The sequence below is a fragment of the Ciona robusta genome, chromosome 8, assembly GCF_009617815.1.
Source record: "Ciona robusta chromosome 8, ASM961781v2".
NCBI classification, from domain to species: Eukaryota; Metazoa; Chordata; class Ascidiacea; order Phlebobranchia; family Cionidae; genus Ciona; species Ciona robusta.
In genome coordinates this window covers 1,174,275-1,202,250 of record NC_143242.1, presented here as the reverse complement: position 1 = coordinate 1,202,250, position 27,976 = coordinate 1,174,275, and the positions used below count along the sequence as shown (strand labels likewise).

The 27,976-nt window shown below is 33.7% G+C and overlaps 4 protein-coding genes and 1 long non-coding RNA gene across 12 annotated transcripts in view; 2 read left to right on the top strand and 3 right to left on the bottom strand.

The window, feature by feature from the left end:
* Positions 1–79: 79 nt before the first annotated feature.
* LOC149732049 (uncharacterized) lies at positions 80–8,401 on the bottom strand. 5 transcript variants are annotated; one of them, XM_089882172.1, is made up of 8 exons: positions 7,960–8,401; positions 6,714–6,929; positions 4,945–5,106; positions 4,817–4,888; positions 4,566–4,746; positions 1,501–1,639; positions 1,246–1,406; positions 80–717 (listed from the first exon to the last, which is right to left on the bottom strand). In XM_089882172.1, the coding sequence occupies exons 2-8, from the start codon at positions 6,914–6,916 to the stop codon at positions 406–408; spliced, it is 1,230 nt and encodes a 409-aa protein (XP_089738298.1). In that variant the 5' UTR covers positions 6,917–6,929; positions 7,960–8,401; the 3' UTR covers positions 80–405. The 5 variants fall into 5 exon arrangements, with proteins under 5 accessions (XP_089738298.1, XP_089738301.1, XP_089738300.1 ...); XM_089882175.1 differs by lacking the exon at positions 7,960–8,401 and adding an exon at positions 7,483–7,623; XM_089882174.1 differs by lacking the exon at positions 7,960–8,401 and adding an exon at positions 7,174–7,594.
* LOC149732048 (uncharacterized) lies at positions 7,683–8,954 on the top strand. The gene is made up of 3 exons (XR_016385485.1): positions 7,683–7,823; positions 8,396–8,536; positions 8,786–8,954. It is a non-coding gene; the product is annotated as an uncharacterized LOC149732048 (long non-coding RNA).
* LOC149732047 (fizzy-related protein homolog) lies at positions 8,805–21,620 on the bottom strand. 2 transcript variants are annotated; one of them, XM_089882166.1, is made up of 10 exons: positions 21,480–21,620; positions 16,267–16,567; positions 15,399–15,529; positions 12,851–12,927; positions 12,658–12,792; positions 12,377–12,491; positions 11,633–11,869; positions 10,568–10,776; positions 9,934–10,141; positions 8,805–9,712 (listed from the first exon to the last, which is right to left on the bottom strand). In XM_089882166.1, exons 1-10 carry the CDS (start codon positions 21,546–21,548, stop codon positions 9,578–9,580), a joined length of 1,617 nt encoding a protein of 538 aa, XP_089738292.1. In that variant the 5' UTR covers positions 21,549–21,620; the 3' UTR covers positions 8,805–9,577. The 2 variants fall into 2 exon arrangements, with proteins under 2 accessions (XP_089738292.1, XP_089738293.1); XM_089882167.1 differs by lacking the exon at positions 21,480–21,620 and adding an exon at positions 17,370–17,387.
* LOC149732045 (putative rRNA-processing protein EBP2) overlaps positions 21,616–27,976 on the bottom strand; it is a 37,129-nt gene continuing 30,768 nt past the window's right edge. For 2 of the 3 annotated variants that reach the window (XM_089882178.1, XM_089882181.1), the window contains one exon: positions 21,616–25,599. In XM_089882178.1, the coding sequence (XP_089738304.1) occupies positions 25,543–25,599 (57 nt within the window). In that variant the 3' untranslated portion in view covers positions 21,616–25,542. Of the gene's footprint in view, positions 27,901–27,976 lie in introns of all 3 variants that reach the window. The other variant, XM_089882179.1, reaches the window with a different exon arrangement.
* Positions 24,361–25,460, top strand: LOC149732046 (cilia- and flagella-associated protein 144-like). Its single transcript, XM_089882187.1, has 5 exons — positions 24,361–24,497; positions 24,747–24,890; positions 24,964–25,023; positions 25,075–25,178; positions 25,237–25,460. The coding sequence occupies exons 1-5, from the start codon at positions 24,416–24,418 to the stop codon at positions 25,348–25,350; spliced, it is 504 nt and encodes a 167-aa protein (XP_089738313.1). The 5' UTR covers positions 24,361–24,415; the 3' UTR covers positions 25,351–25,460.

Below are 27,976 nucleotides of genomic sequence, written 5' to 3'. Positions count from 1 at the left end.
ACAACTTCAACATTGGCCACCCCCCACACTGTGAATGTTCTTTGTTAACTACCAAATGGGACGAGAAAAAAGGATGAACTTTTATAGCATGTCGCTGGTACAACTTTGGAGTTAAAGAAATGTATTTAAACATATATTAATGTACAGACCATAATCACACAATAAAGTCGTTCACTTAATTTGATTGTTACGGTTTGACGTACAAGTTGTTATACTTAGTATCAATCAAGTGGAAACAGCAAATATATAGAAGGCGTTTGTAAATCCATCATTCTTTGTACTTGCTTGAAAACTGGCCAACTTATATTTTATTACTGAATAAAATAAAATAGCATCGAATTTAAAAGAACGATATATACTAATATATTGGTTTCAATAATGATGTTTATCATATTGGTTTCACCACTAGTAGGAAAACACTCGGACAGCCGAAGCTAAGAAATCGGTGACTGCAAGTCGATTGTCTTCTGGTATCTTTCCGCAAGAAACTGAAATAAACGCTGGTCGCCGAAGAATTTCAGAGATGCCCGCAGTAGGTACGATGTGTTTTATAAATTGTCCTTCAGATGTATAAATGGACACTCGGTCGTTCCACATATCAGATATAACTATGTTGTCCTCGCAATCGACTGAAATTCCATACGGTAAATCGAATTCTCCGTCACCGTCACCTTTGTGCCCAAACGAACGCACAAGTACATTATCAGTGTCGAATATCTGACAAATAGTTTAAAAAATTGTTACCGATCGTACACACTATTCCACTAAAAAGAAAGTTTCTTTGCTCGTTAAGCTTTATATATATTTTTTTTGGTACTTTTCTGCTTATTCAGCTTCTAATTCAAGACATAATGTCCTCTGCCTATTTTTAACATTTACATCTTATATCACAAAAATAGTTTCACTCAGCGAAATCAAATTGTAATAAATATTTTGGCCCATTTTATTAAACAAAGAAGTGGATTACTTATTCAAACAAGCATACATCAACATTTCGGCTTTTTAAATATAGATCATCGGGCATCCCAAATGAGCATCGGCTATTAAATACGTTGTATTCGGTCATACAGATTGGAGTGCGCCAAATGGGAATTCAATGGCAACCTTTTGTTCGTTCAACATCAACTTTTATTTTAAATAACAATGGCAACTGCTTTGCCACGCGCTTTTTAGAAATGTAAGAATGCTTTGTCCCTAGAACACACAAAGAAAACAATATTAGTAAAAAAGAATTTACGAACTCACTCGAATTTGGTCTTTCCAGTCAGCAACTATAATATTATCATTGCTATCCACCGCTACCCCTGTTGGTCCTTTAAAATCGCAATTAAGTTTGTTGATCTGCTGTCCACCAGCAGAGATGATTTTCACTGAATCACCATCAGAGTCGGCAACGACAATTTCGCCTGAAAAGTTAACTGTGCTTAAGAATTCTTTAGTCTGTACTTTATATATTTTGTATGCTGTAGTCGTAGTGTATATATGTATTAAAACCTGTACCTGTTGATCGAACAGCAAGAAACTTAGCGAACTTGAAAAGATTCCGACCATGCTCCACCACCAGTTTTCCTTCTTTTGTCCATACTGTGACGCAATTGCCACACGCCACAGCCAAGTTGTCATCGGGCATCTCGTAAATCTGTGAGGAAAAAAAATCATTTACCCAATTAGCCTTAAATGGTAGGGTGGGGGAAGACGGGGCCCTCCAGCCAATATTGTCCAATATTTCCACACTCAAAATATATGCCAAAATATGCCTTTTGTAGCCAATGAAAAAATGTTGCAGTCGTTTAACTCCGAACATTAATAACAACAGTATTCGTCTTTGTCACCCACTTTATTCGACTAGGAGAATACTGTTGGGTGATACTGTAACCGGTTTCGTCTCTCATTAAATGGGCACAGGTAAAATAAGTACAATTTTTATAAGACTGTATGAGAACAGTAAGACAATGTCGTATTCGAGGCGCCAGCAACCTCAATCTCCCATTGTGAATGGGATTCGCGTCGTTATGGTTAAATCGTAGAACTAGAAAGTAATTTTTAAGGGGCTTCTCTAAAACACGCAATCTACGCAATCTACGCAATCTTCTCTAAAACACGCAATCTACGCAGTCTTGTTTTGTCAAATTAGTAAACCAAGTTTTTTAATAAATAAATATATATATTAATTAACTAAATATGTCCTAAAATAAAATAACGCAATCTATTAAATTAACACATAGCGCCACCTTTCGGTCAAGTCACGCAATCTACACAATCTAAGATATATACATAATCTTCACAGGCTAATTTTGTTTAAAAAATAACCAAATTTTTTTAAAATAAATTTATTTAACTCCTAACGCCTGACCCTACATACAAAAAAAAACAATAAAAAAATTTAACAAAATGTTCCGACAGCGGAAATCGAACCCGTGCTACATATTTGCAAAATCAGAACCTTAACCACTAGACCAGAGCGTTTATATACGGACGCTGCACTAGACTACCTAGCAAATTGAAAAAACTGTGTTGAACGAGTACTTTTAAACATAAAGTTGACGTTTGATGACGTTCAGCTGCAATGCATACTTTAAATTTGTCGTTAACTGTCTGCCGTGTTGTTCTGTAGATTGAGTTGATATTCTGAGTATACCACAGTTAAAAGACAGATAAATTTATTTAAAAAGACTTACTTAATTTTTTAACAAAATTAGCCTGTGCAGATTATGTATATATCCGATTGTGTAGATTGCGTGACTTGACCGAAAGGTGGCGCTATGTGTTAATTCTATAGATTGCGTTAGTTTAGTTAGGACATATTTGGTTAAATAATATAATTATTTATTTAAAAAACTTCGTTTACTAATTTGACAAAACAAGACTGCGTAGATTGCGTGTTTTAGAGAAGATTGCGTAGATTGCGTGTTTTAGAGAAGCCCATTTTTAAGTGTTAATCTCAGCCATTTTTTGAAAAAAAATAAAATTACATTATAAATTTGCCGCTTTGGTAAAGAACTAAATATAATTGTACAATAGTGTTATAAGTGCACTGGAAATTTCCACCCATCTTTTTCGACATTTCCACGTTTGGAGGAGTAAAAGTCAGACGGGTGGGAATAGTTTACCCTATGGGTGAAAGTTGTGGAACATTTGAGGAAAGTGGTAATTTCCACATCTTTGGAAATTACCATTCTACATCGAATCATTTTTACGCTTACGATTTACAGTGTATAGTGTTACGAACTTAAGCTGAATGTAATAACAGATATAGTAGGGTCTGGGAAGATGGGACACTTTGTCAGACGAGACATTTTTTAAATTTTCTTTTTACGGACCCCCATTTAATGATAATCAGAAAAATAATGTTACAGAATTATTTGACAGTATTATTACGACTTTATAAAACGCCAGTCAAAGCTGATTACTGTTTTTAAATATAAAAAAAAACATGTAAAATAGAAGCAGTATATTTTGAACAGGTAAAAAGAAATGCGAAATAGTAAGGTGTTATTTTTTAATGCTTCTTACATCATAGTAAAGTCAATGAATTTTTTTAGTTTGCGAACGATTAAACTAGTTTCATAGCTTCATAAAACAACCTTGAATATTTCGTACAGTTTGATTTTGTCTCATAAAACTAGTTTTAGTTTTGTAAAAAAACACTGAGATATAAGCATGAAGAAAATAGGCAGGGGTCAATATGACTTTAATTTGAGATAAAAACAACAATAAAATATCGAATATCGATTTAACCGTTTAACGTTATATATATATGAAGTTTACATGACAAAGAAACTAGCACAGCCTGTTAAACTCGGTCGGTTGACTACAAGTTGTAGAATACTGCTAATGTAAATATATTTCAATTTAGAGTCCTATCTTCCCCCACATTGTAGTTTTGTATGTTTTCATTGCCAAACTTTGAAAGGTTTGCTTTTAATTTAGTAATTTATACCTTAGGGGGTTTTCAACTATAAGATACTGATATAATAAAAAGATAATATTTTGAAAATATATTCGAAATTAGGTCATTTGCACTTGGTGATAATTTATAAGAAGTGGCTTGTGCCAAAAACAGAGCAGTAATAACCAATTTGTAGGAAAAATAAAAACATTAGTAATAGTTGTTATCAATTTTCTGTTATTACAAGTTCATATACATTTGTAGGATACGAACATTACTCACAGTCGTTCAAACAATACTAATTGTTATGCAATAATATAATGTTTAGGTAACATGTTAAAAACTATAGCAGTAGAGCAAGAAAAGAATGTTTGGACTTAATTTTCAAAGCGTACGGTATTATTTCGTGTTATTTACGTATATTCCTATTTATAAATATTCAAATTTGTAAAATTTCACCTGTTGTGCGGGTCGCTAAATACCTTCTCGTGTGTTTTATTATATTTTATTAAATTGGTGTCAATTATTAAAGGAATAATAGTACTAGTTCGTGGCATTACCCCAAAACCGTCATCTATTTTGATTTTGGAAAAAATTGGCAAAATGTGCTTAAGTGTCCCATCTTCCCCCATTGTACTATACATTGACATCTTACTTGTTATAAAATATAAGTCACCTGGTAAGGTTCAAAAACTTTTCCTCCTTTTGTTGCTCGAGTTGGAAATGACTTGACTAAATTACAATTTTTGTCATATGCTTGAATTAGTCTTTCACCTTTAATGGATACGACCGAAACATAACAGTTTCCCGATTTCGAAATGCAAGTTCCAAACACAGGGCCTGGTGTAGCAAGCCGTCTGTTTAGCAAACAATACACATTATGATAAAATTTCTAACAGATCAGTGACAAACGATTATACTACTTACTTTATAGTTTTTGGTGTTAACCATGTTCTGGTGTTTGGCCCTGCAACTTGCATGACTGCAAGCCTTTTTGATCTGAGTGCAAATGAGTTAGAATGCATACAAACGCATGTAATACGATAGACATTTACGGAGACTTTTTCTTTTTCTTTTGTTGGATAGAACGACTATGTGTAAGCTCAGCAGATGAATTTTCGTAAACGTCAAGAGTTCGGTTCCCACACACTAAACCGTTGATTACTCCACTGCAGTCTGGTGTAGACAGTAATTCGGCAGAGGAATTCCTTTTTTGTCTGTATAACAAAACTCTTAAGATGAAAACATAAATCGGGCCACTTAGATTTACCGTGTATATATATTATATCATAGTTTAATAATAAACTTGTTTATTAAACTATGATTATATATAAATGCCTTTTGCGTTATTAATTGAACCAAATAACGTCAGACCATGACACGAACAATAACGTTTAGTACAATGGGGGAAGATGGGACACTTAAGCACATATTGCCAAATATTTCCAAAATCAAAATAGATGACGTATTTTTGGTAATGACACGAATTAGTACCATCATTTCTTTATTAATTCACAACAATTTAATAAAATATAATAGAACAAACGAGCAGTTATTTAGCGATCCGCACAAAAAGTGAAATTTTACAACTTCGAAAACACACAGGATAAGATGGGACAGTTTAAAATCATTGTTAATTTTGTATATTAAGTCTATTTGTAAATAGGAATATACGTAAATAACACGAAATAGTACTGTTTGCTTTAAAAATTAAGTCGAAACATTCTTTTTCTTGTCCTACTGATATAGTTTTAACATATGTTACCTATACATTTTATTATTGCATAACAATTGGTATTGTTTAACAATGGGTAATGTTCGAACATCAATGGATAAATACTGTATCCTACAAATGTATTTGAACAGAAAATTGATTATAACTATTATTAAAGTTTTTATTTTTCTGCTACAAATTGGGTATTACTACTCTGTTTTTGGCACAAGCCACTTCTCATAAATTATCACCAAGTGCAAATGACCAAATTTCAAATATATTTTCAAAATATTATCTTTTTATGATTCAGTATCTTATAGTTGAATATCCCCTGAGGTTTAAATTACTAAATTAAAAGCAAACCTTTCAAAGTTTGGCAATGAAAACATACAAAACTATAATGTGGGGGAAGATGGGACATTGAATTGAAATATATTTACATTGGCAGTATTCTGCAACTTGTAGTTATCTCACCGAGTTTGACAGGTTGTGCTAGTTTCTTTGTCGTGTAAACTTCATATATATATAAATGAAAACCGATATTTTTTGTTGTTTATATCTCAAATATCTCAAATTAAAGTCATATTGACCCTGCCTATTTTATTCATCTTATATCTCAGTATTTTTTTTTACAAAATTAAAACTAGTTTTATGAGACAAAATCAAACTGTTCGAAATATTCAAGGTTGTTTATGAAGCTATGAAACTAGTTTAATCGTTCGCACACGCAAACCAAAAAAAATCATTGGCTTTACTATGATTTAGCGAGCATTAAAAAATAGCCTCTTACTATTTCGCATTTTTTTACCTGTTCAAAGTATATTGTTTCTATTTTACATATTTTTTTTAATATTTAAAAACAGTAATCAGCTTTTACGGGCGTTTTATAAAGTCGTGATAATACTGTCGAATATTTCTGTAACATTATTTTTCTGATTATCATTAAATTGGGGTCCGTAAAAATAAAATTAAAAAAATGTCTCGTCTGACAAAGTGTCCCATTTCCCCCCACCCTACTATAACAAGCAATGTGTTGTTGCTCGATCTTATTTTACACTCTTATTAAACAATTAGAAAATGCGTGTAGATTTTAAAATATGAATCATTTACTTTGAGTCAAGCGTTTGATTTCCTCCGTTTGTAGAATGAACTTCGCTGAAAGAAGACGAACTAGAAGACGACGTCAGTGAAATGTTATCTTGGCTTGTTTTTAAATGCCTCGAACTGACGTACATAGAATAGGGACGAGGTGTTTGAAAACTTGGTGCTGGCGAACGACGGTTAACAGCAGGAGATCGCTTCGAATTCATCATGAACGAATAAAATCTGTAACAATCGAAACAACTTTTGAATATGTTGTTCATTGATTCTGCTAATACAAGTTGAAATGCATGTACTAAATATATAAACATTGCGAAAGCACTTACAGTAATATTGATACAACAAGCACCTAACTGTTTAAGAAACACTCCTAGTTTCGTAATTGGAAACACAATCACTACAAATTAAAACTTTGAATACCACATTAGTTTTTAGGTTACATTATTTCAACAAACATTTTTTTACTTACAATTCAAAATGTTTTTATTTTAAAGCTGACCAGCTATAAAGTCTAATAGGGTAATTACCACTATGCTAAATAAGACGCTGATCGCGCTATATACGTGATATTATGGTTCTGGTATGTAACGCATGTGGGTGGAATGACTAATCTATTATGTCTGACGTAGAAAACGTCACAAGTTTCAACACAAACCTTCTAAGGAAAACAAACCACATAAAGCGTAGGATAGAAAAACCACCTACACTTACTAAATTAATCATTAGTTTGAACTATCTAAATGCATACGTTCGGCACTGGTATGGCAATAGTAACAACCTGTTATATACCACCAAACGGTTTAAACAGTTTGAGACGGAGTTCCTGTTTCCTCGTATACAAACTGTGGCATGAGTTTGTTATTCACTGAATGACTACAGTCTCAGCGCGTTTCTAGTCGGCTGGCGGCATGTGCAGTTGCAAATGAAGCAACGAAGCTCAGATAAGATAAAGTTGCTTATATCAGATTAAAGTATCGGAGAAGCGCACAAACGTTTGATTTGAATAGTAACTTTATTTACAGATTATCAAGGATGTTGCCCGAAACAAAAAAGCGCCGTTTTCGCAACTACATGTGAATGTGTCATAAATATTACATAAGCCATAAACTTATATAATCTGTAAGTAAACTTTCAACTTGGTGTACCACTTTACTTCACATTCTAGTTTTGCAGATATTTATTGCCAAAATTTGAATGGTTTGTTTGTAATCTATTAAAAGCCTACTTGTGTACGGCATGAATAATTCTTACTTACCGAAAATGTTTTTCCGTTCGAAGCCATTTTCACTATACTTGCGTCTATATGTCTATATATACTGCTTGCTCTACAATGTAAAGATAAGAGGGAAAATGCGGGTACTTTTTGAACTGATTTTGTAGAACCATTAGTTATGTGATTTTAAAAGCGAAAGTAATCGCGGACCAGTTTAAACATTAACATTATTGGAAATGGACTTTCACTATCATATACTGTACAAGCTACTAAATCCTTTATACACCTTTTAAACGTCCCTACGTTTTTTTTGTTAAATACTGTGGGTGCAACTAAACCCAACGCAGGTTTGTGTTACACAGACTGCTGGAATAAGAAAAAAATTGTGTGACTTTGCACACCTCTATACTGTGTGCTATGCTGTTTGATCAGGCGCTGAACAATGAGTATGTAAATAGTTCAATTACATTACAAACAGGATACCACACTACGTAACGTGAACGAGCGTTGACCTTTCACAAATTCTGCCCAACCTACCACAGTACCAAGCAAGACATTGTTCATTTCGTTGAAGTGTTAAGCAATCCAAACCGTTTAGAATTACATCGAAAAAACTCTGGTATTAAACCGTGTTCAAATTGTTCTACAAAATCAAACCTTAAGGTCTGCTCAGAAAAATACAATTCTAAAACTAAACCTGAGGCTGTAACACGAGCTCACTCAGGCTCGAGTGACAATAAAGGCACAAATACGTCACACTTCCTTTATTACCCCTTTACACGCAAGTAGTGCTTTATAATTACTGTACACGCCACTTAGCCAGACTTAAACCTAACATTTTTCATAAATTTACGTTTCATTCCTACAGAACTCATCAGAACGTCACCGATGATCATTACATCCTGTATTGTGTGTTACCTTCGCAAAAATCAGTAAACGTGGGAGGTGCAAATACTTAACAGAAAACTAATAACAAACAAAACTGATGTTTAAAATATGGATTAGATATGGTACAAATAAAATAAATACATCAAATATTTTATGTTGTTTGCAAGTGAAATTGTTTGGGATAATTGAAAAAAATCAATATGTATACAATAAAAAGGTCAGCACAACGTTAAAACTTATAGCTAGAATAAAATTAATTAACTAAGACAGAGGGCCATTAACTTTAATAATCTGTATAACACTGCAATTGCGTATGGCAGTACGCTTGCATAAGCTCAGCAAGCGAGCTGCTTAAAACTGAATCAGCATATAGTAATATACTTAATTTCATTCATTGATAAAAAAAAACAACTCAAAAGTGTCAACAATCTATTTAAAGTCACAGTGCATGCCTGTTCCTTCTGATATTTTGGTTTTGAATATTATTGTTTTATATTTGCGGTTTAACTGTTTTGTTTTAGTGGAATTTACTAATTCTTACTTAGTTTTAAAATAGTGTGCCATTTACTTTGTCAACTTTGATTAAATAATAAATAAACACAAAAAATGACACAAAGAACAATTCACCGCGCCATTAAAGATAAAATAAATTGAAACTTTACCTACCAACACATGGCAGGCAAATTAAAATATTTAAACAGATTGTTACGCTTTCCACTCAATAATAAACTTAACTATAAATAACACAAGAACATGTGCAAGTAACATAATACTAGCGAATGCTTGTAAATAAGTTAAGGACTGAAGTTGAATCTTTCGTTGATGGAGATTTAGAGAAAACATTCCAAAATCTCAACGTTTCATCGCCAGCACCAGTAACTATTGCTTCGCCATCAGGGGAAGTGGCCTGTCATGTAAACATTAGAGAATATTATTTGTTTATTCCTTTTCTTTTATTCATTCCTGATGTGTTTTATGTATCAAATTATCAAACATAGGGGTTCATAAAACAAATTTTAATTAAAAAAAAATTGTTGTGGAATTTGTAAATTTATCATTTTAATTTTTACTATTTAGTCTCACAATAAACCATATAATAAGTGCAGTAACAAGCCATGAAATGTTTACCAGGTATAACACACGGTAGGTGTGACCGGTCAGCTTTGCAACTTGTTTTAGTGATGGATATTTCCAGAGTAAGATTTGATTTTGACTGTAGCCATGCGTTGAAACGAGTTCACTTGCATGTTTTGACCATGCAAGGTTACAAACTTGTGATCCAGTATCAACACATTGTAATGGTTGCTGTGTTAAAGTGTTCCAGAATCGTATACATCTGTCACATATTTCATAAGCAAGTTAAAATTGGTTAAATTTGTCACCGAAAATGCAGGAAGAAAATATTTAACATTTTTCTAATGAAACTGACAAATGTGACAAGTGACAACTAAATATGAACGCATGTGAAATTTTATAACTGGTGTACAGGTGGTTCAGATCCACCATACCCGTAACATTAGTTTTATTAAAAAATCAATTTTAAACATAGCAAAAAAAATTTCCACACTGTTCTACATTATAAGACAAAAGCTTGCGTTTCAACAAGAAGAACCAAATGTTACCAGTGCATCCTAAAATAAAAATTATTGTTGTCAAATTTGAATTACCTACTTTGTGGTATTAGCTTTTATTGTTTACTTTAATTTGCAGAATAAGCTAATGTAGACTCATAACATTTAATTTAATTCCACACACTGAATACCTATCAGCTGTTCCACCACCAGAAGCAAGCAAGCCATGTTGATGAGGGGACCAAGCAATAGCCTTAACAGCTGCCAGATGTTCACAGTATGTTTGCATTGGTTGGTGTTGATATGCCGATGATGTACTTGCATTCCACACAAGTAATCTGTTATCGTTTCCACCAGAAGCTAAATGCTGTCGATCAGGTGACCATTTCAAACCACAAACCTGAGTAAATGGTTGACATGTTATGCAGGCAGCATATCGTAAAAATATTAAAAATCTATTACACTACACAATTTTTATAATGAATTAATCAGAAATGATACCACACAGACTCAGTTTAAAAATATATGGTAGGGTGGGGGAAGATGGGACACCTTTTCATTCCATTTTATTGTCTCATTTGGTAGTAAACAAAAACATTCAAAGAATTATTAAACCGTATGGTCACGGCTCCCATACACCGTTCTTAATTGTTTAAAACACAATTAGGATATTTAAAAATTATGTGCTAAAGGTGTCCCATCTTCCCCACCCCACTATATAGAAACTTTTTTTGATAATTAGTAGTGACTAGTAAAATATATATATGATTGAACACTTGGTCCAGGTGTGCAGTATAGAATAAATCATTGAAAAAGTTGTATTGCAATTTCAAAATAACATTAGTTGTTTCTATGAAATTGTAAAATGTTTAAATAAGCATTGAATGAATGAATGTTAACTTACTTTACTTTCGAGTGGCCCGAAAGCGACAGTCGTTATAACACGAATGTTCATACATCTTGCACCAGCTTACAGGTTACCAAGTATCTTACTTTGTAGGTGATTATTTTTTTGTGAATTTTTTAATTTTTTTATGTGTGGCTGATGATTTGGACAACCCATTAGTGGCCACTGGGTTGGAGCAATTGTCGTTAAGTTTCTTGCCAAATGACACATACGCCCAGTAAGGTAGCAACGGCAAGCCTTGAATCCATTACCTATTAGTTTGAGGCAGGCGCGCTAATCAACTGTGCTTCGCCAACGGACAGATATATAGAAAACATTTTAAATAGTCATTGCAGTAACAGTTACTTACTTCCTGACGATGACCTGCAAGTTTTTTATCAGAATTTCCCGGTGTCACTGCTGATGCGGAGCGAATATCACGCTGAAGAATAATCCGGTCCCTGCTGCCAGACGACAACTGTTCACCATTCCATGCCAGTGCACCAACACGTGCAGTATGACCTTCTAATTGCTTAATCTTTTTGTTGGCAAGTGCATCCCAAACTTGTACATAACCTTTATGGGTTCCTACAGCAACTAGGTTCCCCTTAAACAAACAAACCAGAGTTTCAAACAAATCTTAAAGGGATGATAGGACAAAATATAGATTTTTAGATAGTCAGTGTAAACAAAAAAGATTTGAAAACATTAGTAGAAAAACTGAGTAAGAGCAGTTCGGAGAGGTATAGTGGTTAGTGCACAAGACTCTCCATGTCTAAAGATGTGGGTTCAATGGTTTGTCACTGCTAACATTGTGGCCATAGGTGACAAATTCGAATGGTCACTAATAAGTTGTCTAAATAGCTAGTCATACATTAAAACAATCACCTACAAAGTGAGGAATCAAAACATTTATGACTGACGTTTTCCAGCCACATAAATATAAAGCAAGTTACATTTAATCATACAGCAATAAAAGAACTTAGAAATGATTCCAACATTACATAAATTATCTTATTACTATCGTGTCAGTAAATGCATATTTATTACTTGGTCATATATTAAATGATTTAGCTCAACAGTGCAGTGCTAATCTATTAATAAAAGTAATCACCCTGTCGTTCCAATTAACAGAAGTTACAGAGTCTTCCTCTGAGCCAAGATCACACAACCTTGTTACTTGACTTGTACATGCACTCCATAAATACACACATGCACCAAGACCAACGCTGTGTAGGAAAAAATATTGAAAATTAAAACCCGGATTCTTATACTTATTCGTATCCCATTTCATAGTATAAAAATAATTTGATATAAAAACATTTTCTGTAGTGAAACAATATTCTTTGATAACGCCGTTTCGTAACGATCGGGCTGAGCTTGATAATCATTCACCTCAATATATTAGAAGACGACCAATCAACCAAATTGAGGTAGAAGTCATCTTGTAGTTCTGGGGCATCAAGCACTTTGAAAGGAACTTTTGGGATTTTTCGCATTGGTTTTCGTGGAGATCGAAGTAACTTTTGACTGAATTGTAATTATTCTTTGAAATAAATTTTGTAAACAATAATATTAGTCTACCAACCTTTTACATCCAATAGGAGATAATGAATAGGGGGATGTTGATTCATTGCAATCGACTCTCTTCATTCGAAGGGAATACTGAAAACATTATTAATTGCTGCATTTAATTGGCTCAAACTTAGATATAGGAAAAGTATACTAAAGATTTTATAAATTTGTTTGCCGCCACATCAAACACAGTAAAGTTTGAGAAATATTGCATTACAACAGGGGTTCCCAAACTTTTAAAATCGCGGGCCAATATGTGAAATCATAATTTTGCAACGGGCCATCAAGCAAGGTTTTCCTCACTATATTTGTGACGCGACTCCTATTGGCAAAAATGCAGTTATAACGAATACTGTTAGGTCAAGAAGTTCGACACATAATTATGCTGGTAATAAACAATGATTCTAGAACAGATTGAACTCGTGATTGCGTAGTAAAAGACAAAGTTTCCCAGTTTATTTTGTTGAATCTTGTCGTGGTAAATAACCCCTATACCAGAGTAACAAGGGTGGAAGGTTGACTGATGCTGTGACAGTCATAATTATTCTTATGACGTAACAAAGGCAATGTAAATTATTACAGAAATCAATAAAACATTTTTGGAAGATTTTTTGGTAATACTGCCGCTGGTGACCAGTAAAATTTTTGGTCTCAAAATGTTTCTTGCGTCTCCCTGATACCCGCTGTATAATCTTTTTAAAAAAAACTCTGGTGTTCCTATCGAAAATTAACTTAGAAAATGCACGAAATCAGGCTGCGTCATCGTATTTTCCAAACAAGCCGTCAAAGGTTAGATTATTACGTCATAAAATGCGTATTACCACCTTTGATTTCTACGTTACAGATTACGTAATTTGTTAGTTTTTTTTTGGATTTAGGGGTTAGGGATAGGTTAAGGGTTAGGGCTTGGGGTTTTCCCTAGCATTAAATAGTGAAAAAAACAAGATTATAACATGCTGTAGGTAGGTCATATGTCACTAGTCACTACTGTGCACTGGCGTCGATTTATATGGTGCAGGGTATGCAGGCCTACCCTGAGAAATTTGCAGGGGTTGCAGCAACCCTGGATTTTCCAATTATAAAAGCAAATTATTCCTAAAATCTTCTTAAATAAATATATTTAACTTTATCAAATAATTGCAAAATCGCCAATTGTTACGGCTACAATTCTATTATTGTGTGAGAATGTAATGTTTACTAGTCATTTCTACGTTTTAAATGTCGTCTAACGTCTACTTCCAAAGCTGCTTTTCTCCCGAAACGCCAAAAACAATTCGAATTAAACTTAAAACACGCGAACCAGGATAAAATTAAACCATAGAAATAGGTGTTCTTTTTTCTAAGACGGGCACATGTCATGAATTGCCTTCCTAACAGTTGCGTGTCAAATAAATGTAATTTTCCTGTTAAACAGACGGGAATAAACTACTTAAATCGGGTCGGTCACTGCTTTATATTTATATATAATATTTTCCTCAACCAAGCAGCATGTTTGTTACGAAATAGTAAGGATTCACGCCTGGATTCATTACGACACAATGGCAATTCACACGTCGATTATTTCTACATGTGAAACATTATTCTCGCTCGCAAACCTTACCCTGATAAGTGCGTCTCTTAAAACGAAGAGAAATCGTGGCGGCAGTGCTGCTTTGATCGGTGATAGGCGAACACAGCTTTAATCGTGTGTTGTGATACATGATTGACGCATGTTTAATTAATTTTGTTTTTTCCTCCAGTTTTGAACATATACATGTCATGTCAACATAGGTGCATAACTCAGTCAGACAGGTTAGGCAAATGCCTCACCTGGAATTTGGCACGTCGCCTATTAACTGGTCCATAATGAAATAAACATACATAAACGATTTAAGCATTTTATAAACCATTCCCAATTACAAGTCAACGATTGAAGTTCGAGTCTCTACGATTTAACTGGCCTTACGTAACTGCTAGTTATACATACAACCACCAACCTAACTGTTACACCACAAGCTGTATTGTGATGTACATCCATTACCGAAAGGTAATACGTTTAGAAATACCAACTTGCGGCAAACCGGCAATACATTAGTTCACAATCATCATTGTGACGAAAACAAAGATCGTAGGATATTGCGCAAGCCTGCACCTGCAAGTTTGACGACCTTTCAATAGGTTACAAGCACTACTGTAACCCAAACGATTAACCTGCTGCATAACGGGTAATACAAAAGGTAAACCATAACCAGTGTTAATATTTGTAACTATGAGTTTGCCTAAACTGGTTAATTAAAACTTTGGTGCCTATGTATGTCAATTAATGATTTTTCATGAGAAATCATTTGGCATGCTGCTATAATTGTACAGTGCAATCAAGCTTATTTTTAAAATGTATGTAATCAAAGCTATTAAGACTGCCTTACAGACAGAGATTGCGTCAAAGTACAACATTATTAAGTAGTATGACAGATGACAACAAAATGTTACGAATTGATACAATTATGTTAACATTTAAAAAAGTAGAAATTAAGTTTAAACAATATATAATATACATAAACATAAATATTTATATTATATACCTTAAATAAATTCTTTTTCTCTGAGCCAGGGCTACTGCAAACTTTTCTTCCTTCTAATTGGTTGTCTTTTAATCGATCTATCTCAGATCCAAGTAACTCGTTTCTTAGCAAGCATTGGTACATTAAGCTGTCTACAACACAAGGTTTAAAGTTATATATAAATATGATATATATATATTATATATGTTCAAATTGTATGTGGCATCAGTATAGGGATGCACATTACAGAATTTCGAATCCGTGAGATTCGAATCCTTTTGTATTCGAATCTAATTACGGGATTCGGTATACTGTTTAATGACGTCATTACACGTCATCTCATATACTATATTAACAATTTTTGAAACTTATTAATTTTGAAAAAAAATATTTTTGTGTTTGTGGGACTTTCGAGAGTAAACGTTTCGTAACGTCTTTTCATAGCCTGCTATACGTTTCATGACGCAAAAACTACTCAATAGTACAATTTTTGATCATTTTACAACTCAAGATCCAACAAGGCTGTTATGAAAGGGTCAATAAACTGACTTTTGTGGGTAAATTTTTTTTTTCCTATAAATATAAAAAGATTCGAAATTCTAGATTCGGAATTCTAGATTCGAATTAAAGTATTCTAGGATATCCTAGAATACCTTATTATTCTGTAATGTGCATCCCTACATCAGTATTTAGATATTTTTATAATTTTAGCAACATAAATTTAGTCAGCAGCCCTAGACCTGTAGACCACTTAACCATAGTCAACGCGCAGGTGCGCTCTGCATACCCCGGATATTTAAGAAATTGGCGTACCTGCTTGTTAATATATGTAGTTTACCAGTTTGGCAGTGAAACTGCTAAACAAAAAGAATATTAAATTTGTGTCTACCTTGTCCATTTTCACTAGCATCTCTTGTTTTACGATTTGGTCCAGCAGATGATTGAGTTTGAGGCTGAGGTGAATTTGGATTGGTTTGAGTTGTATTTTGCTGATTACTATTTGGTTTATTTTGGGGTGATTTGCTGGAACCCTTGTCATATATCATGTTAAAATCAATATGCCATCGCGCTCCTGCACGTGCTGGTATAAAGCGGTCACTACATCGTTCAGGTTTGACAGGTGACAAACCACTTGGTGATGGTGGAAGTGACCGTGAGTGATGTCGGTTACCAAACGAAGATGATGATGGCTGTGGAGAATTAACAAATAGTTTTATATTTCAGCTTTAATTCAAATTTAATGTTGTTTAAATAAACGAAAACACAATTTAAAAGTATATAACAAAATGTGAACCTAAGATAAAAAGCTTATGAATTCCCAGACCAGACTTTTTAAAACTCTCTATTTGGGTAAAGAAAGATTTGAAGACTGATCTGTAATAATAATGCACACGAGGAAAAAATAGTACAAATAAGAAAAGTAAAACAACCAAAAGAAAATCAAGACAAGACAGCTGACTTTCCTCTTTCAGTATATTAGTTTTTTAAGTCGTTAAAAACTGAACTCTCTAGATAGTAAAGAATTGCAAAGTCAACAAATTACGAGTGACCACTGGTCCCGTAATCAATTTATTAAATAAAAGCAAAATATCTGAAACTTTTATTTTTCATAGTCTGTAATTAACACTGCTTTACTAAATAAAAATAACTTTTAAATATTTTTTTTATATGAATAGTACAATTGCAACGTCACGAAAGGCGTCATCTTGCATGATCTTTATAAAGCGGTATTTAACCGCAACTCTGCAAACAGCAGAAACGTGTTTTTCTTCTTCATGAAGGTATTAGCACCCGGTCAAGCTTGGCTAAAAAGTTCGCCTCCTAAACACATTATAAAGGAATAACCTAGCCCATGCTGATAGTGATAGCTGACAGGAATGTCCAGAGCTCGACATTAACGCTTGTCCCAGACAACTAAAAAAGTCCGTGGGACAAGTGAATTTCATAACGAATGTTAAATAGGCCGGCGTATCAACAAATTTGTATGCTTACCCTTCACAGACTTGTCTTGTAAAGAGGTGATATAAAACTCCAGAAACCATTGATGCGAATGCACCGGTTCGTGCACCCGTCTGCCCGAGTGTAAGTGCGTGCGCAAGGTTGCGTGTGTTTTGGCAGGAACGAAATCAGCTGGCAGAAATTAACGTAACTTGCTTTCATTTGTAAGTTTTTAAAACGACCAAGACAAAGTAAATGTCTTTGTAGGTAGCTATTTAATAAGGTTATTAAAATAATCATCCGTATTTTTAAAAACATTAAAACTATTTATTTATATTTTTTTGGTTTTATTTTTACAAAATCCTTTTTTTACAAAATACTTCACGATTTTACATGTCAAAAACTCAAAATGCACTGGCTAAACCATAGAGTTACACTACCCCCCTCCTATTCTCCACCAGAAAACCTGTGTTATTTCGGAACAAAGATATAGCTTGGCAGCCCTTCTTTATAAACATATTTGAAACCATTATATTTTTTATGGCTGCACTACTACTTTCAACTTTTGCAGATAATAAAATCTGGCTAATGCTGATAGGGCAAAAATATACACTATAGAGATGTGCTGAAGTTGTTAAAGCTCGGGTTCGCCGGGCTTCAACAAAAAGCTCGGCACGAGCCTGAGCACTTATGACGTCATCAAGGAGAAAGGCGTTCGAGAATGCGTTCCTGTTCAGCCGAAAAGTGTCGCTAATCAAAGTAATACAGAACACGTGGTTTGCGGTTAAAGAGACGTCTCGATTCGTAATTCCCACTGTTGCAAAATGTAGAGTTCATATAAAAAAAATATTTAATTCAAAATTATTTAAAACTGTTACAGCCAGTGGCGCAACCAGCGCGTTGAAAAGGGGACTGTCATACAGATATTTACGTCCAGTCAACGTTAACTCTGAGGCGATATAAACGCTTTAGATATTGGTCTTGCACACTAATATGTATTCTACTTTATGCGGTAAATTAAAACTAATATTACATTATTAAAAGGACGTATCTAAATTAATATAAACAAATGAAACATTGGTGCAAGTTTCACGCATGTACATCGTGGATAATTAAACGATTATTTTCGACAGAATAACTTTAATAAACCATTACGATCGTTACATCACAAACGAGATTGTTGGAAAGCAATCGTGTTTTATTCGCTTCCATACGATCTGTAGTTTGTGTATAATTTTTGTTGCAGGTAAATCGCGATTATGTGAATTTTAATAAATGCAAATATAATAGCGAGGAGCGACGCTATCAGTAAATTGGAACCAACAGAAATTGTAATATGATATTACAAAGTATCGTCCTGACCGAGCTTGGACAGAAGCCATAAAAACATCGTTTGTTGGCACCGCACGAGAACCAGAGTTTCATTACGTCATTTTTCACGAGAATAAATTCACAACGATTGCTTCGCTTGTTAGGTGTGAAATGTATGCTACCGCATGCGTCTTCGTTTATTTCCTACGCCGGCGCATAGCTTAAACATGTGACGCTCATACACGATGGTTTGATCTCGTGGTTGGTTAGAAGTGGGCACATTCCTCCCGATTGTTATATTATGAAACGTCATAATTAGTAGTTACGTTACAATAGGACAAGTGACGTAACAATTGTATTCAAAGCGAAGGAGTGTAATATTGAATGCAACGCGTGTTTTAGCACTTTCTGGCTGCGTGCGTGTTTGCGGAAAAGGGGGCTGTCATGGCAGCAGTTTATATTATTTCATTATAAAAAAGTTTTCGGGTTTTTGGCTTTTTATTTAAAATCAGATACGGAAACATTGGGTGGGCGCTCGTGTAATTGGACACTGGCTGTAATTCGATACGGTCAAATTCGCTGACGTTGCGATTCGTTACTTGCGAGAGAGCAAATTCACAACGAACGAAAAATAATTAAAGAGAAAGCTACACTGACTAGTCTCGTTATCTTTTAGTAGCTTCACTTTTATCATTTTTAATATTTTTCGCTCTCGCGTGCAACATTATAGCAATAGCATAAGGGCGGAAAACTGGGCCGAGCGCCGAGCGTCAAAAAAGGAGACGTTAGGGCACGAGCTTTTGAGTTCGGGCTCGGCTTGGCACATCCCTAATACACTATTTATTTTTGACGATCGGCGCTAGGCTGCTTGAGTCCGAGAGAGAAGCCAGAAGGCTGCGATAAATTAAACATTTATTTTACAGTTTACACGCAGCCATGAAAAAAGCAGTGCAAAGTTTGTGTAGCTAATTCCCGCCGATAAATGAGTAAGAATGGTCAGGGCCGTCAGGCAACTTTTTGGAAACATTCACAAGCCTATTATTTTAGTATGTGGTACGAGAACGCTGCATGAACCAAAAAGTGGTACGGGAATAGAATTTGGGAACCACTGCATTAAAGCATATTTTAGCTCAGTTCAAACAGCAACGGCTGAAAACATTTACCACTAGAAAGACCTTCCCCACCAACAATCGATGGGTATATTTCTTGAAAGCCTATTTTCTGCTAACGCGAGTTTGGTTTACTCTCTCTATTACTACATTAGAATTTAGATTATTAAACAATATTGCTGCTAAACAGACAAGGATTTTTCGGTGTATCGCATTCTAAACAATGTGGGCTGCAATAATCTGTTTTTAACTGTAAGCGTGTTTTAACAACTGCTGTTTTATCGCTATATCCTGCCTTCTCGTTTAAAATATTTCTAAATCTTTGCTACTGTAATTGAAGAGACAAATAGAAAAAAGTTAGTTTAATCAAGAAAGATCTGTTCTAGAAGTAGCGCTGCTTATTATTTCATTTACAATATTTTCCCCAGCCAGGCAGCATATTCGTTACGAAATAGTAAGAATTCACACGTGGATTCATTGCATCATAATAGTGATTGTTTAACCTGGCAATTGATTACGACATAATAGCAATTCACTTGTTGATTATTTGCGTCATACAAGCGATTGTCCCCTTGATTTTAGCCTGCAGATGCTTGAAAACAGGTTGAATATTTGCATTTTCCCGTCTGCCATTGGCTAATCCTAAGGATTGTCTCGTCTACGATAAATAATTCTTATGCATGTGAACGCAACAAGCATGTGAATAAATCACCTAAAATTTAGCAAATATTATTAAAAAATCGACGTCTATGCTCTCGTGTTTATAGTTCGTTTTCTTATATCGTTAATTAAAACGTCTTGCGTAGAGTACAAATAGCATGAATACTATTACAAACTACGTGTGCGGTTTAACTTTATAACTGATTAGCTGAATCACTGATTAGAGATTATGTCAGCGACCATCGTACGAATGCACACAGTATTTACGAAAGTCGTAATTTTCGCGGAAATACGTGACGTCATAATTTGCGGCCGGCGGAAATTGAAAAAATAATAGAACACTGCTGTTAGGACAGCGTGGACAATTCGAGGCCAGAACGCATCATGGAAATTCCACTGAAGCAAGCCCACGACACGCCCCCACACTCTCTTTAACAAACTGGGTTTAAAAGAGATACCGCTGAGACCCACTGAGGAAAGACCAAACTTACGTAGCTCACTTCGAAACCAACAGGCCGCCAATGAATGAACTAATGACGACTTATAAATATATCAGTTTTCTCGTCAATGTATACAATTAAAAACTTGGGGGGAGATAGATGATATTGTGTTTACAGTCGGCGAACTACGTCACTGTCCATTGTATATATAATATGTTTATGGCGCCCATTGTTACTTGATCATCCATGTGTGGTAAACTACAGAACGAGTCGCTTGTTACGTCACTTGCTTGCCTAGTGCCTTTATTTCGTTGTGTTAACGTTGTAATATTGTATTTCGTTTTGTTTGTATATTTCGCTCATGTTTACCGTTAATCGTCTTTGCAGTCTTAGTATACATTTGTTAGTATGTTAATAAATCCATAACGATATTTTTCCTTATCTTTTCCGTTTCCTTATCATCTAGTTAACACAGGCCTAATGAAGTCAACAGATGTAAGGCATAGGATATTAGAACTGTTCAACAAAAATTAGTCTATAAGCTCATCTCGTGCTGAATACAACAAGGTAAAACTTTAGGTTTACAAGCAAAGAGACAACATATTTAGCACAATTCATATTGAAAAATATTTAATAAATCTTACAGATAGGATTGGAGACATTGGTGTTCCATTTTGCTGCTTTAGTAATCTTCGTTCAAAGTCTTGATCCATTACAAAAATTTAGTGCATGTATAATAATATTATATCTGTATTTTTCAAACAACTACAGTTGAAATAGTTCTGCAAAAAATATGTTTATTTTCAGTTTGGTAACACTAACAATAGTTTATACCAAAGTTAATAAAACCAAGTTAGGTAACTGATTGTAAAACAATGAGTCTTGCAATATTATTATCTTATCACAATAATAAAACTTACATAAATATTTAAATTTTATTGAAAAGACCATTCATTAAAGAATAAAACACAGAAAATATAATGTAAACCAACCACAAACCTAAAACGAAATGTTTAAAAAATAAAAATACAAACAAAAATGCCCAACAATAACATATACTTGTGCAGCTATTTGCAGTTTTGCTTGCAAACTGCTGTTATTTTAAAAGTATCTGCGTAAAGTATTTGTAATATTGAAGTAACACTGAAGAAACCAACACCCAGCTACTATCTTTGGGTTTCCACTTTTCTCTCCTTGAACTATTAAGTCACCTTTTTTTACGTTCCGAATCTTTAAGAAATATAAAAATGCAAACACCTCTCTGCTAGTACTTGAGCAGTTTGAAGTTTTATTTCCCATCAAATTGTATTATGATTGTAGTTTTTAATAGTTCTTTAGATTCCTAGGTATGAGTATAATTATACTATTCAGTAAACTAAGCTGATTGCTCCTAGTATTATTTGCCAGCGTAAAGTAACCTGTAAATCAAACTGTACGCTGAAAACCAGCTTAAATACTAATTTACTGCACATAAAGTGATTTTATATTATAAAACACCATTTATAGTAGAACTTATATTTTAAAAGCTCTGCTATACATGTTTTCTGGCTGTAAATCGCTTACAAGCACTAAATAAACACACACCAACAATGCATTTGTATCGGGGGGCATATGTAAAATCATAATTATGCAACGGGCTATCAGGCAAGGTTTTCCTCACTATATTTGAAACGTGACTAGTATTGGCAAAAATGCGGTTATAACGAATACTGTTAGGTCAAGAAGTTCGACACATAATTATGCTGGTAATAAACAATAATTCTAGAATAGATTAAACTCTGTACTTGTGAAGTATAAGACAAAATTTCACATTTTTTTTGTTAAATCTTGTCGTGGTAAATAACCCCTATACCAGAGTAACAAGGGTGGAAGGTTGACTGATGCTGTGACACTGACAGTCATAACTATTCTTATGACGCAGATGGCCCGCTTGCTAGTTTGGGAACCGCTGGTTTATACCAAAGTAAGTAGCGACCAAGTTAGGAAATGCATTGTAAAACAAGGAGTCTTGTTTTCCATTCTTTTGCGTCTGTTATGTCATAGTCGCAATCATTTTTAACATCAAGGCATGGCATTTTACCATTGCTTATTGCGGGCTTTTGACTAAATATTGCGACTTTTCATAAACCTAGCACTTGTAGACATAAAAATGCTTTTTATTAACATAAAATAATCAACTTTCTTTTATTAAACAGTTGACCGATTAAATCAGAAAATATGAAGTACTGTACAGTGACAAAAACACAAAAGAACATGTTTAAAATATAGAAAACACATACCAGTTTTGCTTGCAAATTTCTGTAATTTTACGTTTCGGCTAAACTAACTTGTTAAATCACACTGTCTGCTAAAAACTAGTCAAAATACTAATTTACTCCACATAAATTGCCAGATTTTATATGATAAAATGAGATTTACATTAGAACTTATATTTCTAATATTAAAACAACTGCAACACTTGCTTTCTAGCTCTGTATTGCTTACAGCCTTACACAGGCACAAAATAAACACACGCCATCACACCGACCATCCATTTGCATGGATTTTATTGTTCATTGTCTTATAAACCTTGAGCATCAAGCATAGTATTACATAAACTAGTTTAACTTGGAAATAAATAAACATAAATTGCTCATTGTTTATCCCCTAAGTGTAGCGATTACACTTTTTTTCCAATAAAAAGTAAAATATGCTTTTAATTATAAGCTTGTTTTAATAACTGTTGTTGTGTCACTATCTTTTCATTTAGCTAAGAATAAACAAAATATTTATATATATCAAAGAAACAAATAAAGGTTAATATTATTATATAGTCACAACACGAAAACTTGTAAGTTGTAACACTTGAATGAGTTGCGATGGTACGCCAATAGATTTTATACAATATGATTCACCCTTAACTAGTTTAATTGATGTTTAGCTCACCCCTCACCATATATACACAAAGTTTAATCTAACAGTTCTGATTACGCCTAGAATTTCAAACCTGTAACGGTATGTCGGTACTTAACAAAATATCTCAAAAGTTAATAATAATAGGCTGTTCATTTCAATAACACACTTTTTTCTATCTGCCACCGCTACTATTGAATTTATTCCCTCAATTTTGAACCAATTTCGGGCACCGTGTAACATTTAAACATAAATAGTTTCGTTTCCAACTTGCTAAAGAATTATAAAAAAATAGTCTTGAACTTAATCTTGTACAAGTCATCTTTTGTAAAAAGGTTACTACTATTGGAAGTAAGACCTTTCCTGAAATGAACTCATTTAAGAATCACCGGTGAAAACAGCTGACCTTATTTAATTGTTTATCAATGTAGTATGGTGGTGTGAAAAGGGAAAAAACGCAGTCACTAGGACGATAAACTTTCCTGGAAATTTAGAATAAACCGTTAAAAATCGTTTGCAGTAACTGGCGACATTAAAAAAAATATCAAAAGTATTAGTATTTATATCCCATATTAATAATCCATCATCGATCTAAACCCTTACTACACTTCATTGAAGAACCCACTCGACCGTTAAATCGTTTTTTTTTGTTTAATTATGACGTCAAACAAAGAGAAAATACCAAGACATGCGAGAATTTGATTGGTTCAATTGCGAATCTTTCATAGCAACCGACCGAAGCACAAAACAAGGTGGAAATGCAAGTTTGGGTAAATTGCGTTGCTGTTTAAGGTTTACAGTTTCTTTTCCCACCATAAAAAAAAGAAAAACACGTCACTTTGTTGGTCAGGCCTATAATTTATGTTGCGGCTATCGTATAATGGGCAATAGCCCGACTTCAGTAATTTATGGCCCCGTAAATACTGTTGTAGCGGTTTGATAAATGTGAATTATACATGACCTCATGTCCACATTGTTACTTAATCGTGCGATTTTGTTTTGTTTGCATTTACTATTAGGTATATTAATAACAATGGCGAAGCAACGAGAAAAGGATCCTGTTAATATTGTTCATCAAAATGCAATACTCTGCGAGACCATTAAAAAGGAAGTTAGAAATCAAAAGCTGTACACGAATTACAGCGTTAATCCTTTTAAAAAAAGTAAGGCAGTGATCTGTATTAACATGTAAAAGCTACACATTGTTAAACGCTACCTTTGTACCTCAACTTACAGTGTATACACTGACTGGAAAGCCAAATTCATATCATGACTCTGCAGATGGAGAGGAAGATGGTGAGTCAACCAATATATGTCAAAATATGTTATTACCGTAACTGTTTTTAGAAAACTTTTTAAAGATAATTCATCGAGCTTCTCAAGAACCTGTAAATAAATATCTCCATCCTCAAACTGAAGCACAGGAATATGGATGGATGCATAAACCATTGGTGAGTTAATAAATTGCATGAAATAGACTAGAGTGTATCTGATTAAATTTTTCTGTAGGTGCGTCATAACAGAGAAGACAAACGACTAAATTTCCCTCGTCAAAACTCTGAAATTACAAAATACATGGATGCTGCATGGAGACTAAAAGAACAAACTGAAAACTTGCAGTGAACCTAATGTATTAAATATGTATTATTTTTCCACCAGAATATTTTTTCTGATCAATTTTTTAATGGACCAATGATGATGCGCAATTTGCATTACAAAGAAAAGTAACTGTTTGTTTGTTTCATAACATCAAGATAGGTACAATAACACAGGACTGTGGTAAATTGAATAAACGAATACATAAAAATTAGTTGTCTATCTCTTTGATTTCAGTTTTGTTCTTCTGGTCTTTCCGGGCCGCACATTCTTTTTCTATTTAAAAAAAAATTATTTTAGTTAAAAAGAATCCTTATCTCATAAAACAGTAACATATTACAAATTTATTTATTTTGCCAACAACAATACTTAAAACATGTCATACATTTTACCACAATGATCACAAGCTCTCCTCTTAACAGGAGCAGACACTGGGTTAGAGACTAAACATATTTTGGAAAAGATGAATGTATGAATGTGAATGAATGTAACTTTCTTTATCCTCGCTTGGCCAGAAAACGACAGTCGTTATCACACGGGTTTAACATCTCGTGCCAGCTTACGAGTTACCATGTATGTTACTTTGTGGGTGATTATCTTTTTGGATTTTTTCATTTTTTTATGTATGGCTGATAATTTAAACAACCCATTAGTGACCACTGGGTTGGAGCAATTGTCGTTTGTTAATCATTGGTTAACCCAGTGGTGACTAATTGTTTCTGCAAATTGTCAACCATACAAAAAATATTTACAAAGTTGCATACGTGGCAGAACAAGGTTTTTAAAGGGGAACTCTGCGTTTTAAATTAAAACTTTAATGTACAACATTGACCCAACACACCGTGAGAAATAAATGACATTTCTTCATGTTAACATTGACCGGCTACAATTGATTGCCATAAACAACTTTGAATTTTAAACTTTGTGTAAAGATATTATTTACAATGGATGATAGGAGAATATCATTTCAGCTCATTTAAAGTGTAGTATAATGGGGGAAGATGGGACACTTAAGCATATATTGCCAAATATTTTCAAAATCAAAATAGATTGTGGTTTTTGGGTAATACTACGAATTAGTACTACCATTCCTTTATTAATTAACAATAATTAAAAAAAATATATAATAAAACGCACAGGGAGTTATTTAACGATTCGCACAACAGGTGAAATTTTACAACTTCGAAAACACACAGGATAAGATGGGACAGTTTAAAATCAGTGTTAATTTTGATTAATAAGTGTATTTATTATTATTGAGGAATGCACATAAATAACACGAAATAATACTGTACACTTTAAAAATTAAGTTAAAACATTCTTTTCCTTGCCCTACTGCTATAGTTTTTAACATGTTACCTACATTATTTTATTGTAGAACAATTGGTATTGTTTGAACGACGATAGGTATTGTTCGAACATCAATTGATAAATATTGTATCCTACATACATATGTATATAAACTTCTAATAACAGAAAATTGATAATAACTATTGATATTGCATTTTTGCTACAAATTGGCTATTGCTACTCTGTTTTTGGCACAAGCCACTTATAAAAAATTCTCTCCAAGTGCAAATGACTGAACTTCGAATATATTTTCAAAATATTATCTTTTTATGATTCAGTATCTTATAGTTGAATATCCCCTGAGGTATAAATTACTAAATTAAAAGCAAACCTTTTAAAGTTTGGCAATGAAAACATACAAAACTATAATGTGGGGGAAGATGGGACATTAAATTGAAATATATTTACATTGGCAGTATTCTGCAACTTGTAGTCAACCGACCGAATTTAACCGGCTGTGCTAGTTTCTTTGGCATGTAAACTTTATATATATAACTTTAAACCTATAATTTTTTGTTCTTTTTTATCTTAAATTAAAATCATATTGACCCCTGCCTATTTTCTTTATGCATATATCTCAGTTTTTTTACAAAACTAAAACTAGTTTTATGAGAAAAAATCAAACTGTACGAAATATTCAAGGTTGTTTTATGAAGCTGTAAAACTAGTTTAATCGTCCACACTTGCAAACTACAAAGTTTCATCTGCTTTAGTATTTATTTTGCGACATTCAAAATTAGCACTGGCCGAAACCGAATATTCGGCCATTTGTGCCGAAAAAATTCGGCCGAAATCAACCGAATTATGTATGACGTTATCAGAACCTGCGGCGACAGGCGGCCGGTAAAAACGACATAAGTAATACGGGAAAACACTTGATCATAGGCACCGTGTCACAAGTATCAACATATTCAATATAAGTCTTAAAAATTACTTTTGTGACAAAAAACATTGTGTATGAACGTCCCATTTTTACACTCTGCACTTGCTTTGGAAACAAAAAAGACACATGCGGTACCATACATTCCACTCGTAACAAGTAAAGCAATCGTTGTGAATTTATTCTCGTGGGATGTAATGAAACAATGTTTTTGGCTTCTATCCAAGCTCGACCGGGACGATACTTTGTAATATCATATTACAATTTCTGTTGATTCCAATTTACTGATAGCATCACCCCTCGCTCTTATATTTGCACCAATTAAAATTCACATAATCCCGATCTACCTGCATTTAAACTACTCGTGGTTGCTCGCTTAAAACTATTTAGAGTGTAAAAAAATAATACGAAAACTCTACAAAT